At 48.5% G+C, this 14,166-nt stretch overlaps 1 protein-coding gene across 6 annotated transcripts in view; it reads left to right on the top strand.

The window, feature by feature from the left end:
* The first annotated feature begins 7,922 nt into the window (after nt 1–7,922).
* LOC122375858 (spidroin-1-like) overlaps nt 7,923–14,166 on the top strand; it is a 9,901-nt gene continuing 3,657 nt past the window's right edge. For 4 of the 6 annotated variants that reach the window (XM_043355422.1, XM_043355421.1, XM_043355420.1 and 1 more), the window contains exons 1-2: nt 7,924–8,027; nt 12,842–14,166. The exon at nt 12,842–14,166 is cut by the window's right edge and continues 644 nt beyond it. In XM_043355422.1, coding sequence (XP_043211357.1) covers nt 8,013–8,027; nt 12,842–14,166 — 1,340 coding nt within the window. In that variant the 5' untranslated portion in view covers nt 7,924–8,012. Of the gene's footprint in view, nt 8,028–12,841 lie in introns of all 6 variants that reach the window. The other 2 variants (XM_043355419.1, XM_043355423.1) reach the window with 2 other exon arrangements.

Raw genomic sequence — 14,166 nt, 5'->3', positions numbered from 1 at the left:
ATACGATTGTCTGACCGTCAGTGAGAAATGTCTCGCTCCATATCGGTAGCACAGTTGACTAATTTGCCGCTTGTCTGCGCCTTCAGAAGACCAAGTAGGACACCGCGTTCACCGCTCGCCTCTGAAAACTTTTTTCCATATCCACACCGTTTCCAGTGGTTCATCAAAACGTGGTTGCGTTTACCTGTGTGGAATACTTTGGCAGTTGGTTTGCGTTCCGTTGCGCAGTTTTATGCGGTTCCGTTCATGACGTAGGCACAGGCAGTGCCTTGCGTGTCATTCTCAGCTCACACCAGCCGGCCGGCAAGGTCTTCGGAAGTGAAGCACGAACAAACTATTGAAAAATCCGCTATTGCGTGTCCCGCGGCAGACGTCGTGTATAGCCAAAGCACGGCGCGTATCGTGGGGTTAGTGTTCTATATTACAAGTGTTACCAATTGTTCAGACATGACCGTTGATTTATCGCTTTCGGAATCAGTGTCCACAGTCACGCAGTCCATCAGTGTAGCGGTCAACAGCCCCGATAATGAAGAACGTCTATCACCAGCTGCTTGTGACCCAATTTGGCCGACGGCCAAGTCCTGAAGCTGAATGCAATTCTGTCACCGTAAGGAATAAATGTCGGAATTCATGTTCCGAGAATTCAGGTTTGTTTTAGGTTTCTACTGTTCAATGAAATCAACGGTAATGTCTTGAGTAGTTTAGCTAAAGATCGTTGTGTTTAACGATTGCAATCTGTGTCTTCATACGAATGCTTGAAAAGTTGGCACGTCTTCAGTACAGCACATTCAATATTATGGCTCGGCAATTGACTATCTCTCTTGTCAGCCACCTTGAAGTTCTTTAGACGAAAGGGGATCAGCAGTGCGTAGAAGTGTTCATTCCAATCTGACGTCTGCGTTTTTGAAGTGATGTGTGATTTAATAGTGATTTGATAGTTCGGAGTGACTGAGCACTGATCATTGCCTGAAAAGGCAAAAAGACCTTTATCGCGTGCCAGCATATACTGCTGACTTTAGAAAGTAAACGTTCGCTCCCTGGAAACAGTGATGAAAATGCTACGTTTACCGCAATCTGTCCTGACAAAATTGGTCAGCTAAGCATTCTCGTTTTAGCTTAGTGTGTTTCCACTTTCCAGCATGCATCGCGCTTGAATCGTTGATTCATATGATTTTCGCTTGTAGTCGTTACAGGTGGACTTATAAATATCACAGGTTGAAACAGCCGTACCTACTTTAGAAGGAACTCAAAAGATGCAAAGAGTAGACAATGTCATAAGGATATAGTAAGGGAAGCTTGAATGCTACCTAATGGAATGACAAAAACAAAGCATTTTGATCTTTTAATTTTGCGTCTTTAATCCGATTTTTTTAATGTTTCCCTTTCGTGCTTCTGCGATGGCATCCGCTCATTTAGCTCATTTGATTGTCAGAATTATAAGAAACATCAGAAAGGATATGAGATTGAGAACGCACCGAACTAAGCACACAAGGACATTGTGCGTTAGAGTATAAGACACTGCTCCTTCCCTCGAGGCTTGGTCGGCCACACGGCTGCGATAGGCGCCCTTCCAGACCACCGCAGTCCGGATAAATCCTTGTCTGGGGGGCACCGACCAGCCGGAGGAGCCATGTGACACCGACTGAATAGGGCTGCGCTCAAATAACTCTTCCATTCCCTCACGCGGCGCTGGCTCCTGAACTAAGCGTGGTTGGCCGACTCCGACCAAATGAACCCCCTCCTTCCCTCCTCACCACCGCCGACAAAAGCGCGACGCGATGCTATCAACGTCATTCCTATTCCTCTCAGACTCCTCCGTATTGTCACCCCGTTTGCAAACCGCGACTGCAATGATTCGAGACGCCTCTCTCGACTCTCGCTAACTCGGCCTGGTTAGGGCTCGTTGTTGGACGGCTGTATCGCGTCAATCACTGAATAGTAGAGGCAGACACTGATCTATCGGTACGAAGACATCCGTTGGTGCTGTTCCGATTCCTCCCCGTCACCAGCGAAATACTCCCAATGTGTTCCTTGTGACACGACGTTCCAACGGTCCGTTTTCGGCAGTCTACATATTTCCGATTGGAAAGTGGCCCGTCATATTTCGTGCCCGTGCTCAGCGGGGCGCCGACACCTTGCTTCTGCGGTGCTCCGGTGCAGAACATAACCGTGAATTATTCACGAAGGGCTCTGACGTTGTAAGATGAGACAGCGCTGGCGATAACACCGTTGGGCGGCAATGAACGACGACAGTCGGGTAGTATCGAAACTGGACTGCTCTGGGCTACATCAGGCTGGGGTGGGGTGGTTGGGACGGGCTGGGCCGGTCGGGTCGGATTTCGTCATGGGGAGGGGCAGCTCTGGAATCCGATGTCCCTACGATCAGGTGTCTCGGTATCATCCGTCTGTCGCGAAAGTGGTCGGCGAACGCTGGAATGTGGTCAGACGAGGCCACTGACATCGTCTCTCGGGTCACGGCACGTCACCAGGTCGTCTAGTGACGTCACTTATCTGTTGGGTGACGTCACAAAACCGAAGAGCACCGACGTTGGTCCGGCAAAGTCGCTCCCGAGTTGCTATCGAACAAATGTGAACGACTCCCATGAAACGCTGTTTTGAACCGATATATCCTTCATCATCACGCGAGTGCAAGTTGCTCATGGTTATGTGCATCATGTGACCCACTGAGCATTGAACAGTGATTTTTGTGACATTTTGTATCCAACTGCAACGCGCATACCTTTGATAGTTTGCATGAAATAATGATTGACTTATCATTGACATGTCATATCACGCATGGATTTAAGATTGCCGTAGTCATTTTCGCCAAATGCATCGAAGCCGTAAATTAGTTAGTAGGTCAGAATATACGACGACGGAAGGACGCACGTTTTCCTCGAGCGTCGACCGGCATTGTCTCGACGCCATGCACTAGTAAAATAAACCGGAAAGTACCACTTTGTACCTGGACCATGGACACATTTGCATACGCTTAGTGGGGATTTACCTCAACTTTGGGCGCGATAAGCGTTCACTCAACATTTTCATTAATGCTGAATACAATCCTAGTCACAACAGCCTGACTAGTAGGTACCGAAGCTAGCTGGTTATGGCAACTGAACCAGGAGCGCCGCCATGATATAGCTTCAATGTTATCACTGCCTTGAGCCGGTCATTCACTGAGGCTCCGCTGACAACACAGAGCGGAACAAAGCCATTGCCAGGCAAGGACAACTGTGCGAGCTCGTTCTTCGTTTTACGATCCCGGGTCTGTTTTCCTGACATACACACCTCAGCAGCAGACCTTCCGTATAGGCCCTGCTGGGCCGTCGGACATGGGTGAAAGTGGGCGCGCGCGGCCGTGCAGCTTGCCGAAGGGATTCGGTCAGCGAGCCGTCTCATTGGGGATTCAGCAGCGCGCCACTGTCTACTGCGTCAGATCACGTACGGCGCCGGCTGGTAGGACCGACTGGAATGCTGTCAGGCGCCGCCGGCTGGACAGCTGAAACCGGCAACCGAGATCCGGACGCATCCATACCTGGGGACCCGACGTAGGATCCGAACCTGTTCATATTAGGGACGATCCGGATCCATCCATTCTTGGAAACCGACGAACAGCCCAGGGCCCGATTTGACATCGGATCCGGACCCACCGATTGCCGGGACTCGACGTTAGATCCTGGACTCATTTATACCCGGAACTCGCCGGAGGATTCGGATCCACCCATACCCGGAACTCGAACCCGAACCCACATCCAGGACCCAGTAGAGGACTGACCCATCCATATACGGGACCTGACGTGGGATCCGGACCCATTCATATACGGGACCCGACGGTAGAGCCTGGACCCATACAAAGCCAAAATCCAACACTAGATCCTGATCCAGTCTACACGGCACCTGATGTCGGACCGGAACCCATTTATACCCGGGACGCAATAGTAGAAGCAGATATATCCATACCCAGGCCCCGACCCAGGGCCTTGAATAAAACCGTACACATGAAACGTGACTTGATTTAGGGCGCGGATTTCCGACTCATTCATCAGTTGATATCAATAAATAGGGACCCCCCGGAAGGGTGGGAACTTGCGACTTCTGTCCTTCAGCCATCGAATCGGTCACTCTGGTCAGTTGGGTTAGAAAGTCAAGTCATGACACATTGCCATTGCAATTGCACACCGAACATGATCAAGTGTTATGTGTGTTTGCTCATAGTCTAGCAAGGACGACCGTAATGCATATTGCACGCTGCACAGTGCGCATTGCAGTGCACACGCTATTCTTAAATAAGGTCTGCCCTGTGCGTGGTCAAAACATGCATTGACCGACATGTAGCGTGCTGCGGCAACAAAATATCGCACATTTTGGCACTTATTAAGCATTAAATTACAATGTTGTTTCCAGGCTGTATATGGTCAAGTCAAAAGGTCATGGTAATAAAATGATTAACTATGTTGCGAAGTTTTTTAACCTTCCAGGCGGGGGGGGGGGCATTTTTTGCCCCCCCCCCCTTTAGTTTTTTCGATATATCTCGAGAACCGCTGCGCCGATCGTCACCAAACTTTCAGTACCCTCCCGTGAATAGCTATTGCACATTGTGACCTAACATTTTTCCAAAGGCTATGATAGGTTGGCCGCTAATGGGAAGAGCTGTCAGGCCTACAGCTTTAGAGATATAGAAAAATGTTTCAGACATAAAAGGTGTAGAATTAGGAGGGCTGCAAAACTACCATCTCGGATTTTTTAAATTTTTGGATTTCGACCCCCAAAAATAAAAAAATAGATTTTTTTAATATAATAGCCGAAAAATCCAAAAAGTTTTTTTTTAATTTCGAAAAAAAAGGAATATATGTGATAGTCCCCACCACGTTCTATCTACATACCAAATTTGAGTTCTATACCTCTTTTTTGGCCAAGTTATAGCGAAAAAACTGTTCAAAATTGATGACGTCAAATTTTCAAACTCAATTTTTAGCAATTCTAGACCTCGTAGCGCAAAACAAAGACTACCGTTAGACTCCCCGTGACGAGCTGCATCGAATCAATACTCATTTTATGCAAAAATATCAACTTTGAAATTTGACCTTTTTGACCTGACCTTGACCTGACCTCCACCAGAAAGTGACCTAAACCGTACCTGATGGTCTTATAACCAACACCATTGAGTTGGAAATGAAAAACTGGCCATAAAACACGCATCGCACAACCTTAGTAAAGTTGGGTTCATGTGGTGACCCTTGGTGACCTTTGGTGACCTGACCTGTGACCTGACCTGGTATGACCAGTGACCTCTAATAGCACCATATGTACTAGACAACTGACGCCCTATCGCTGATTTTCGACAAAATGCGTTTTACTCGGTGTTATAGCGCTTTCCCTAGAAGCCCCGTGAACGTTGAAACATTTTATCTTTGACCTGACCTGTGCCGTCATCGGTGACCCCGAGGTCAATGAAATTTGGTTTCCTTCTGCAAATTTGAGAGGGCTATCGAACGCCGTTTGAATTTTCCGGATCCGTCTAGTAGTTTCGGAGATACGGGGGGGGGCAAAAAAATGTCCCCCCCCCCACCGCGCGGAAGTTGGCCGGGAGACCCACCGCCTGCCGGGTTAAATCAGGCCGGGACCAGAGCCATAGGTACTTATTGATCGTGAAACTCGAAAGGTTGATGTTGATGTTGATGTTGACTTGATGTTTCTGATCGACAGGTACCTACGACGTGCAACGTTCTTTGTTGAATATGAATATAAATTGCGGTTGAATAAAAACTACACTAGCTTGAACATTACCATGCATTAAACGGTTATTCGAAATCCGCATGCCTTCTCTGTTTAAAAATGCAGCATAAGGCATCTGTCGCCCGGTAAAAGATATGCAGCTCGCCGAAATACGTCCTAGGTTACGTAAGTCGTCATGGGCTCGTCACGCAATGCTACCACAGAGCCGAAAAACACCGCACGTCACCGAGACTATCATCATGATCAATCGCCGGATGACTGCTGCCGTACATGGAAAATATGTGCCAGCCTTTGATTCACGACATATGCGACATGAATAACTAGAGTACATGCATCCCGGGCAGGTTATATTGTGACCAATTGTGACGTCCGGGGAATGCTTTCCCTGACGTTCATAACTCATATGCGAGGACACGCACGCATCTTTACCTCATGATAACAGCCAATCCTCCATGTTCGAGCTAGCCAAGTTGGTGTAACGCTGTAACTAGGTAAATGATATTCACTCCGTTGACGTGCTATGACAACTTCAGCTATCTCAAAGACATGACCACGCAGCTGATGTCGGTCCCGTCCTAACATATTCCTCTCATGCAAACGATAATATGAAAATTAGAAGGAAAATGTGTTGTGTTGACAGACTTTGACTATTGATATGATGACGGTCAACCAATTCATGCGCAAGGCTCGTCAATCCAAGTTGTTCATATTTTTCATTTTGAGAGCATATACTCGTAATTAAAGTTTTCGGGTGAAAAGAAAGTAATCTACAGGAGCTTATCAACATGCTTCTGTGCGACTTTGGAGAACTGGCACCATCATTTTAAACCAAAATGCTACGCACCAGTTGGGGGAGACCGGGCAAAGCGGCCACCCGGGGCAAAGCGGCCAACCGGGGCAAAGCGGCCACCCTTCGTTTCAGCCCAGCACAACTGGCGTCAGCTCCAGTCTATGGCTGCCAATTATACTTCCTCTCGGTCGTTCGAATGGGCCAGAACGGAGTTTCCGACCCGTTGCCTTTTTTCCGTGAAAGAAGAAGTGCATGTTTTCCCAGGTTATTCTTTTTTGTTCCAATATTTCTACGCTTTTTAAATACTATGTCAGGCCATAACCGTTTGAAAGTTTATTCAAGTGTTCTCATTCTGCAATGAGTGGTTATCGCATATATCCTCTGCCAATTCCAATGTGTTTTGCCCTATTAATAACATTGCTGGAAGATGTTTTGTCTCGGATGGTAGGAGCGGGGCAAAGCGGACTGGACAGAGCGAACAGCTCCTAATTCCATGAATTGCGTTCACTTGGACTAGAAACGTTTTTGATATTGAAATGTATGGTCATGCATTCATCCCGGCCACTTTACAGTTACATAAGTTACTCAAATAATGCAATTTAAAATGTTTTTCCATGAATGTTCTTGTATTGTTTACCTACAGGTGAACGATTGCAAAATAAACATCCATCCTCTTTTAAACATTTTACCGTCAAAAATTTCATTCCTACATGAGGCAACTATCCTGTATCTCATATTGGGGCAAGAAAATCGCCGGTGACCGATTTGCCCCGAGGTCTGGGACAAAGTGGCCAAAAGGCATAGATTTAAAGTTTTGCCAATATCTCCTACCTATATATGAACGCTTTTAGAAATGAAACGAGGTTTAAGCAAAAGCCAACTTAATAGCGATCACCTTGGCATAGAAAGAAGCTTTCTATGTTTACAAATAAAATGTCAGCATCGTAAGAAACGTCAGGTAGGCCGTTTTGCCCTGGTCTCCCCTACACAGTCACACACGTTTCCTAATGAAGTCTGAGTTTCTGACGAGCAGCTCATGCGTGCCACGAGCCAAATAAGTCACCGGTGAAAGGTTTGCACGTTTGCGTAACTCGCAGCACGTGCGCTTTTTTCAAAGAACGCACCACCTGATATCTAACTGATCCCCCCAGACATTTAGCGCACTGACCGCAGGAAACTACTGAGAGCTGCCTGCGACCCGGGCCGCGTCGATCGCGTGCTTCAGCCGGCTATGGACGGAGACTTCATGCAATTAGATTCTGCCTGAGTCGGGCTGCATCGGACCGACCAGGAAAAGGAAGGACACGAAAAAATCGTGCACACAATGGTGGTGCGACTCTTCGAGAAGCTCTGCCCACACAGAGCCGGTGGCGCCCGCGGTCGGTGTGCTTGTTGCCCGGCCATGGATGGACACGATACAGGATAAAGTGTATAAAGGCACCCTGCACGAAGGGCACGTCAGTGATACCAGGACCATCACAGGATGAGGAGCCTTTTGGTGAGTGCTGCAAACCGAGCTGAAGTAACATCAGTGTGTGCATTGTGGATTAGTGGTGGAATGATTTTATTGACTGTTGAAACACAATTCGTAAATAATACGCCTACAGTTGATATAATATACCTACACACATACAACACAAATTTACTTATGGATTCATAACACGGTACACATGAATTATGCAAATGCCATCAACTTGCAAAAAAAGGGTAATTACCAGCAGATTATGCATGGAGACGAAGCGACACTCATGATTTCGAATCTAGCTGAACATCATAAATTGTACCCTAGTCAATGGCTACTTAATTGATATCCTTAAAACGCCATCGCCCATTCACATAACACCTACTTTCTCACCCATGCATTCTTGGACGTAATGACGTATACATACATAGTTAGATGCACACATACATTCATTCAACTCATTGATCGCCAGTTTTGGGCATTGCCGTCACGTTATCTCGCATTTTGCTTTTCTTGCCTTTTTGGTCATGGTTGACACTTGTCATAAAGCTACAAGTACATAGAGTTTTGAGGTACAATATGGGAAGGCCAATAACTATAACATTTTTCATAATTCCGCTGCTCACTCAATTAAACCTGCTTTTAAATTAAGGGCGATAACCTCATCAAAATACCAAGCATGCTGACTAAACATAATATATATGTACAAGCTGATCAAATAGTGCCTTATATATTGGAATGATAACCAGCCATTATTTAATGAGCAGCGTGATTGTATTCCGTTAAGCAATGAACGCCATTGACACCAGTATAACGCCTTTTGGGGCGACTAACGGAGCGAGCGAGAGGGTGAGCCTTGCACGTGCGAAATTTCGAGGGGGTATCTCCAACTGAATTGTGCACGGCACCCTGCTAACCGGTCTCTAGCGATGTGCCAAATTTTAGCACAATCGGCCCAGCCGTTCTCAAGATCTGGAAGAGACACCCTGCACGTGCGCACGTGCAAAGTGGGTCCCAACTGACTTGTGCACGGCACCCTACTAACCGGTCCCTAACTGTGTACCAAATTTGAGCGCAATCATTCGAGCCGTTCTCGAGATCTGGAAACAACCCCTGCACGTGCGCACGTGCAGCAGCACCCCAACTCTGGCACAGGGATATGCAGTGCCTAGTGGGTGCCTACCTACATGCCAACTTTCAGCGCAATCGGCCAAGTAGTTACCGAGATATTGCAACAATTACAAAACTGACACCTCTTCGTTTTGCACGTGGCACGTGCATAAGGGGTCACCCACATGCATCAGGAATAGTCCAATACTTGCTAGAAGGAATGAAGCTACCCTACAAAAATTACCGCATGTAAATCGGTCAAGTGGTTGCTGAGATATAAGCCTCGCAAAAGCGTCCGCACGGCCGGCCGGCCGGCCGGCCGCTCATACCCAGCAATTTCCGTTAATCTAAGGAAAGACTCCACTCGCTTCGCTCGCTCCGTAAAAAGGCCATGGCGTCTTGCTATCTTTGATATTTGAATACAAAAAACAAATTACTTTTGCGGCTCTGCTTTACATTAAAATCCCATCAAGTCTGTTTCTTGCGGCATCAAAAAGTGTTTCTTTTATTGATAAACATTATGTAAATTACGTAATATTGGTACCATTAAATAACTAATTAAGTTGCCATTTTTTACCCGAGCGTTTTAAGTAAGTTTTGCATTTTAAAGAATCGTTTTCCGGTGCACCTATCCATTATTGACGGATAAATACTTCATTGTCTCTAAACGATGAACTAGAGAAGCGAGAACTCGAGAAAACTTGTAGTGGACTTCAACCCTCGCCCGTATTGGTGTTTTGCCAGTGTCTAACGCATGAGGGGGTGGGGGGAGTACGTTGGACCCCCTGCCGTTCGGCCCCTGATCGAGCTAGAGCTTCGCGGAAGAATAAGTGTATTGCTCAGGACGAGAGGAAGCCGATGATACCCAATTTTAAGGTCCTAGGTCACTGATTGACCTTCCAAGCCAGGTCAATGACCAAAAGGACAAAGGACGGGGAAATCGGGACCTGTTAAAACTCCGTAAAGTTAGGCTGTTGAGGGGTTTACGGGGTGCTGATCAGGAATTTCATGCTAGTTTTGAGCACAATGATGCCTTCATGCATTTAAGCTAGGTCGGGTCAGGTCAGGTCAGTATAGGCGTCCTGCCGGCTGTATCCATAATAGGTGTCAACCACCACTGACAGCTTCGTAACATGTTACGAGGGCACCAAAACTACTTTGTAACTGTTCAAATGTGCGCCAAATTCGAAATCAGCTAAAAAACTACCCTAAAAACATGTGAAACTCGAAAAAGTGAACCGAGGTGAAATGACCTTGACCTGACCTTTACGTGACCTTGACCCCCACGATGGTACATGGGACCAACATCATTTCACATGTGTGAACGTCCACAAAACGCGCAGATAATGTGAGCCGACATACGTTGAATCACGATTCCAGCCAACCATGCAGTCTAGAAAAGCAGGTCACAGGTCAAAGGTCATTTGGGTCAGGGTCATGAAATTTTCATGGTGGGTGTAAAATTGATCAACTCGAGGTTACTGAAAGTTTTGTCGCGATCGGCCGCTTTTTGCGCTAGTTATTCGCGAAAATCGAGTGGGTCCGTTCCACCCCCCCCCCCTATAAGTGTAAGGGTAAAAAACTTGTCAGCGGATACAGTAATCGTTTTTTCCGCATTATAACACCGCATAGCACCGCATAATTCAAGTTACTGCTCACTCGAAGCTCTAATGCTTTCATAAACATTTAACCCTCGCCCGTATTGGTGTTTTTCCAGCCGCGAACGTATAAGGGGGGGGGGGTCCGTTGGACCCCCCCTTGCCGTTTCGCCCCTGATCGAGCTAGAGCTTCGCGGAAAAAAACGAGCGTGTTGCCCGTGACGAGAGGAAGCCGATGATACCCAATTTTAAGGTCCTAGGTCATCGGTTGCCTTCCAGGTCAGGTCAATGACCCAAAAGTCGGGGAAATCGGGACCTGTTAGAAAGTCGTAAAGCGTGGCTGCTATGGGGTTTTTCGGGGTGCTGATCACGAATATCATGTTAGTTTTTATCACAGATGATGTCTTCATGCATTTAGGCCAGGTCGGGTCAGGTCAGGTCAGGTCAACCAGTAAGGGTATTCGTAGTAGGTGGCAGCCGCCTCTGACAGCTTCGTAACATGTTACGAAGGTGCCAAAACTACTTCGTAAATGTATGGTTGCTAAATTCGAATTCAGCTCCGAAAACTGGCCTAGAAACATTTAAAACTCGAAAAAGTGAACCAAGGTCATCAAAGGTCAATGACCTGACCTGACCTTCCGGTGACCTTGACACCCACCCTAATGCATGGGAGCAACATCATATCCCATGTTTGAACGCTTGAAACCACGAAAAGACTGCAAACGCGCGGCTAATGCGAGCCGACATACGCCGAATCGCGATTCCGGCCAAACATGGTCTCGAAAAGAAGGTCACAGGTCAAAGGTCATTAGGGTCAGGGTCATGAAAATTTCAGGGTAGGTGTAAAATTGATTAACGCGAGGGTACTGAAAGTTTCGTCGCGATCGGCCGCTTTTTACGCGAGTTATTCGCGAAAAACCGAGGGGGGGTCCGTTCGACCCCCTATACGGGCGAGGGTTAAATCTACCCTAAGCCCATATAGCTGATAATCAGATAATTGATTTTTATTCAGTACTTACATATTCTTACGTTACTTATCGAGTTTTTTTCCTAACAAATAACTAGGAACTGGCTGTCATGGTCTAACCCTAAAAAGTCATTGACTTGCTGAGCCTTTCCTCACGGAATAGTGGCTTTGTTTATAACCGGCTTTGGTTGATTAAAACGTCGAAAAATCATTTCATAGCTTGTTAGTGTGGCCCAGGTTCTTGCACTAAACATTTGAAAAACATCTGACCACTAAATCGCCTCAAAGTTGATAACAGAGACGTTATCCAGAGCTGCAACATGTGTCCGCAGCTGGTGAAGTTGATTGGTTTGGTTCAAACAACACGTTGGACACATCACAAATTGGACATGTGTGCACTGCATGGTGATTTGTCTTGAATGTCACCCTGTTTCCCGTTTGCCGCTGTCTCTGGACAGCACGTTGGATGTGTTTCAATGTAATGGTTAGATATAGCCAGTGTATTGCTGTGCTAGAGAAAGTTGCTTCCATTCAACGCCTTCTCACTTGTAAAGAGCTTCCAGTGTGTTTCTGAAATCTACCAAGCTTGTGTTTACACAATAACTTTACAAGAAAGATTTCTGGCTGGGAAAATAAGCGCGCCACGATAGCTTGATTGGAAGGCCGCATCATTATAGAAGATGATGGTAATCCAGTGGCCATTCACCTGTTTAGCTTGGAACGTATTGATTTATGATGTCTGGATATCAATAACAATCTTGCGACTTCTGACATTTCGTAACGATACCGGGGGTTCAGGTTCCAACAGACTTCATTCGGAAGCTCAAAAATATATAGATACCGCTCCTTCTACAGCGTAATAACTATGAAATAGCAAGGCAGTCGTTATGTATGAACCAGTCAGCTTAGCAAAACGAGTCTTCGCAGGCAACCGTAGGTACAACACACTGCGGAATTTCAAGACGTCTTAAAAACATCTCATCAACAAACACCAGTCCCTACTTCACTTTGACGTTTCTACTGCCCATCAATAGCACCTCACGCTGAAATAACCTTAGTATGGGTGCATTCAGTTGCTCGATTTCTTACTCAAAGGGCCCGCACTTCGCCCCTGAGCCACATCCTCTCCCGAGTTCGCCGCCAGTGACGGCCCCGTCCCCGTCTCTCTCCGCCAGGTATTGCTAGGTGTGCTGCTGGCAGCACACGCTGCTCCCCAATGGCGGCTGCCCATTCTACCTTCGCCGCTGTCGCCGGCGGGCCCGGCCGACCCAAACGCCCTGGAACAGTCACCGCTGTTCATCGTCCCGCCATCGGTCCCCAACTCGGTGGCGTTCCCGCCGCCGGTGTCCGAAGCCGGCTCCGCCTCCAGCGCTGAGCCCTCCGGCGGCAGCGCCTCCTCCTCCTCGGGAGGACTCCAGAACGAACTGCAGGCGTCCACCTCATCCAGCAGCTCCTCCGGAGGAGCGTCCGGCGGAGCGTCGTCCTCGGCCGGCGGCGAGGTCGGCACCGGCCTCAGCAACCTGGGACCTGAGCTGGCCGAGCAGCTGCGACTGGCTGCCGAGGCGCTGCTGGCCTCTGGCGACCCGGCCCTGACGGCGTTCAGCTCAGCGGGAGCGGGATCTGACCTGACGAACCACCTGTCGTCCAGTGGGTCCGCCGACGCCTACTCGGCGGAGGGCACACAGCGAGTCGCTGATGTTGTTGGAGGAGAGCACATGGGCGGCGAGCCGACGGGCGGGGCGGCTGGTGTTGGAGGCAGCGCTGGATCTTCGAGCTCCTCCGCTGAGCAGGGCGGTGGCAGCCAGTCAGGGGGTGCTGCTGAAGCAGGCGCTGGAAGCTACGGAGGTTCTGTGGAGCCGAGCGGCGGCAGCCAGTCTAGTGGCTCCGCTGGATCTGGCGGTGCCAGCTCATCTGGAGGTTCAGCTGAGGCAGGCGCTGGCAGCTTTGGAGGCTCCGTGGAACCAAGTGGTGGCAGCAGTGGTGCTGAGATCGCCCAACAGCTGGGTGCCGACTTCGCCAATCAGCTGAACGAGTTCAAGGCCGTCCTGGCATCCGGAGGCTCTGGATCGGGAGGAGCTGAACAAGGATCTGGAGGTTCCGGAAGTGGAGGCTATGGATCCGGAGGTTCTGGATCGGGAGGAGCTGAACAAGGATCTGGAGGTTCTGGATCTGGAAGTTCTGGATCAGGAGGCTCTGGATCGGGAGGGGCTGAGCAAGGATCTGGAGGTTCTGGATCTGGAAGTTCTGGAGCAGGAGGCGCTGAGATCGCCCAACAGCTGGGTGCCGACTTCGCCAATCAGCTGAATGAGTTCAAGGCCGTCCTGACATCTGGAGGCGTCCCTAGCCTGGATTTGGCGCAAGGAAACAGCATTGCGGCTGATGCCTCCACAGGCGCCGGTCAAGGATCATCATCTGGAGGTTCCGGAGGTGCCAGTGCGGGACAGGCGGAGGCCAGTGTTGAGCCGAATGCCGTCAATCCTGGGGCATACGTGGCGCAGCA

The sequence above is a fragment of the Amphibalanus amphitrite genome, unplaced genomic scaffold, assembly GCF_019059575.1.
Source record: "Amphibalanus amphitrite isolate SeventyFive unplaced genomic scaffold, NRLGWU_Aamphi_draft 001939F_arrow, whole genome shotgun sequence".
NCBI classification, from domain to species: domain Eukaryota; kingdom Metazoa; phylum Arthropoda; class Thecostraca; order Balanomorpha; family Balanidae; genus Amphibalanus; species Amphibalanus amphitrite.
The sequence above is the reverse complement of the archived record's forward strand: the minus strand, read 5'-3'. Positions and strand labels throughout refer to the sequence as shown.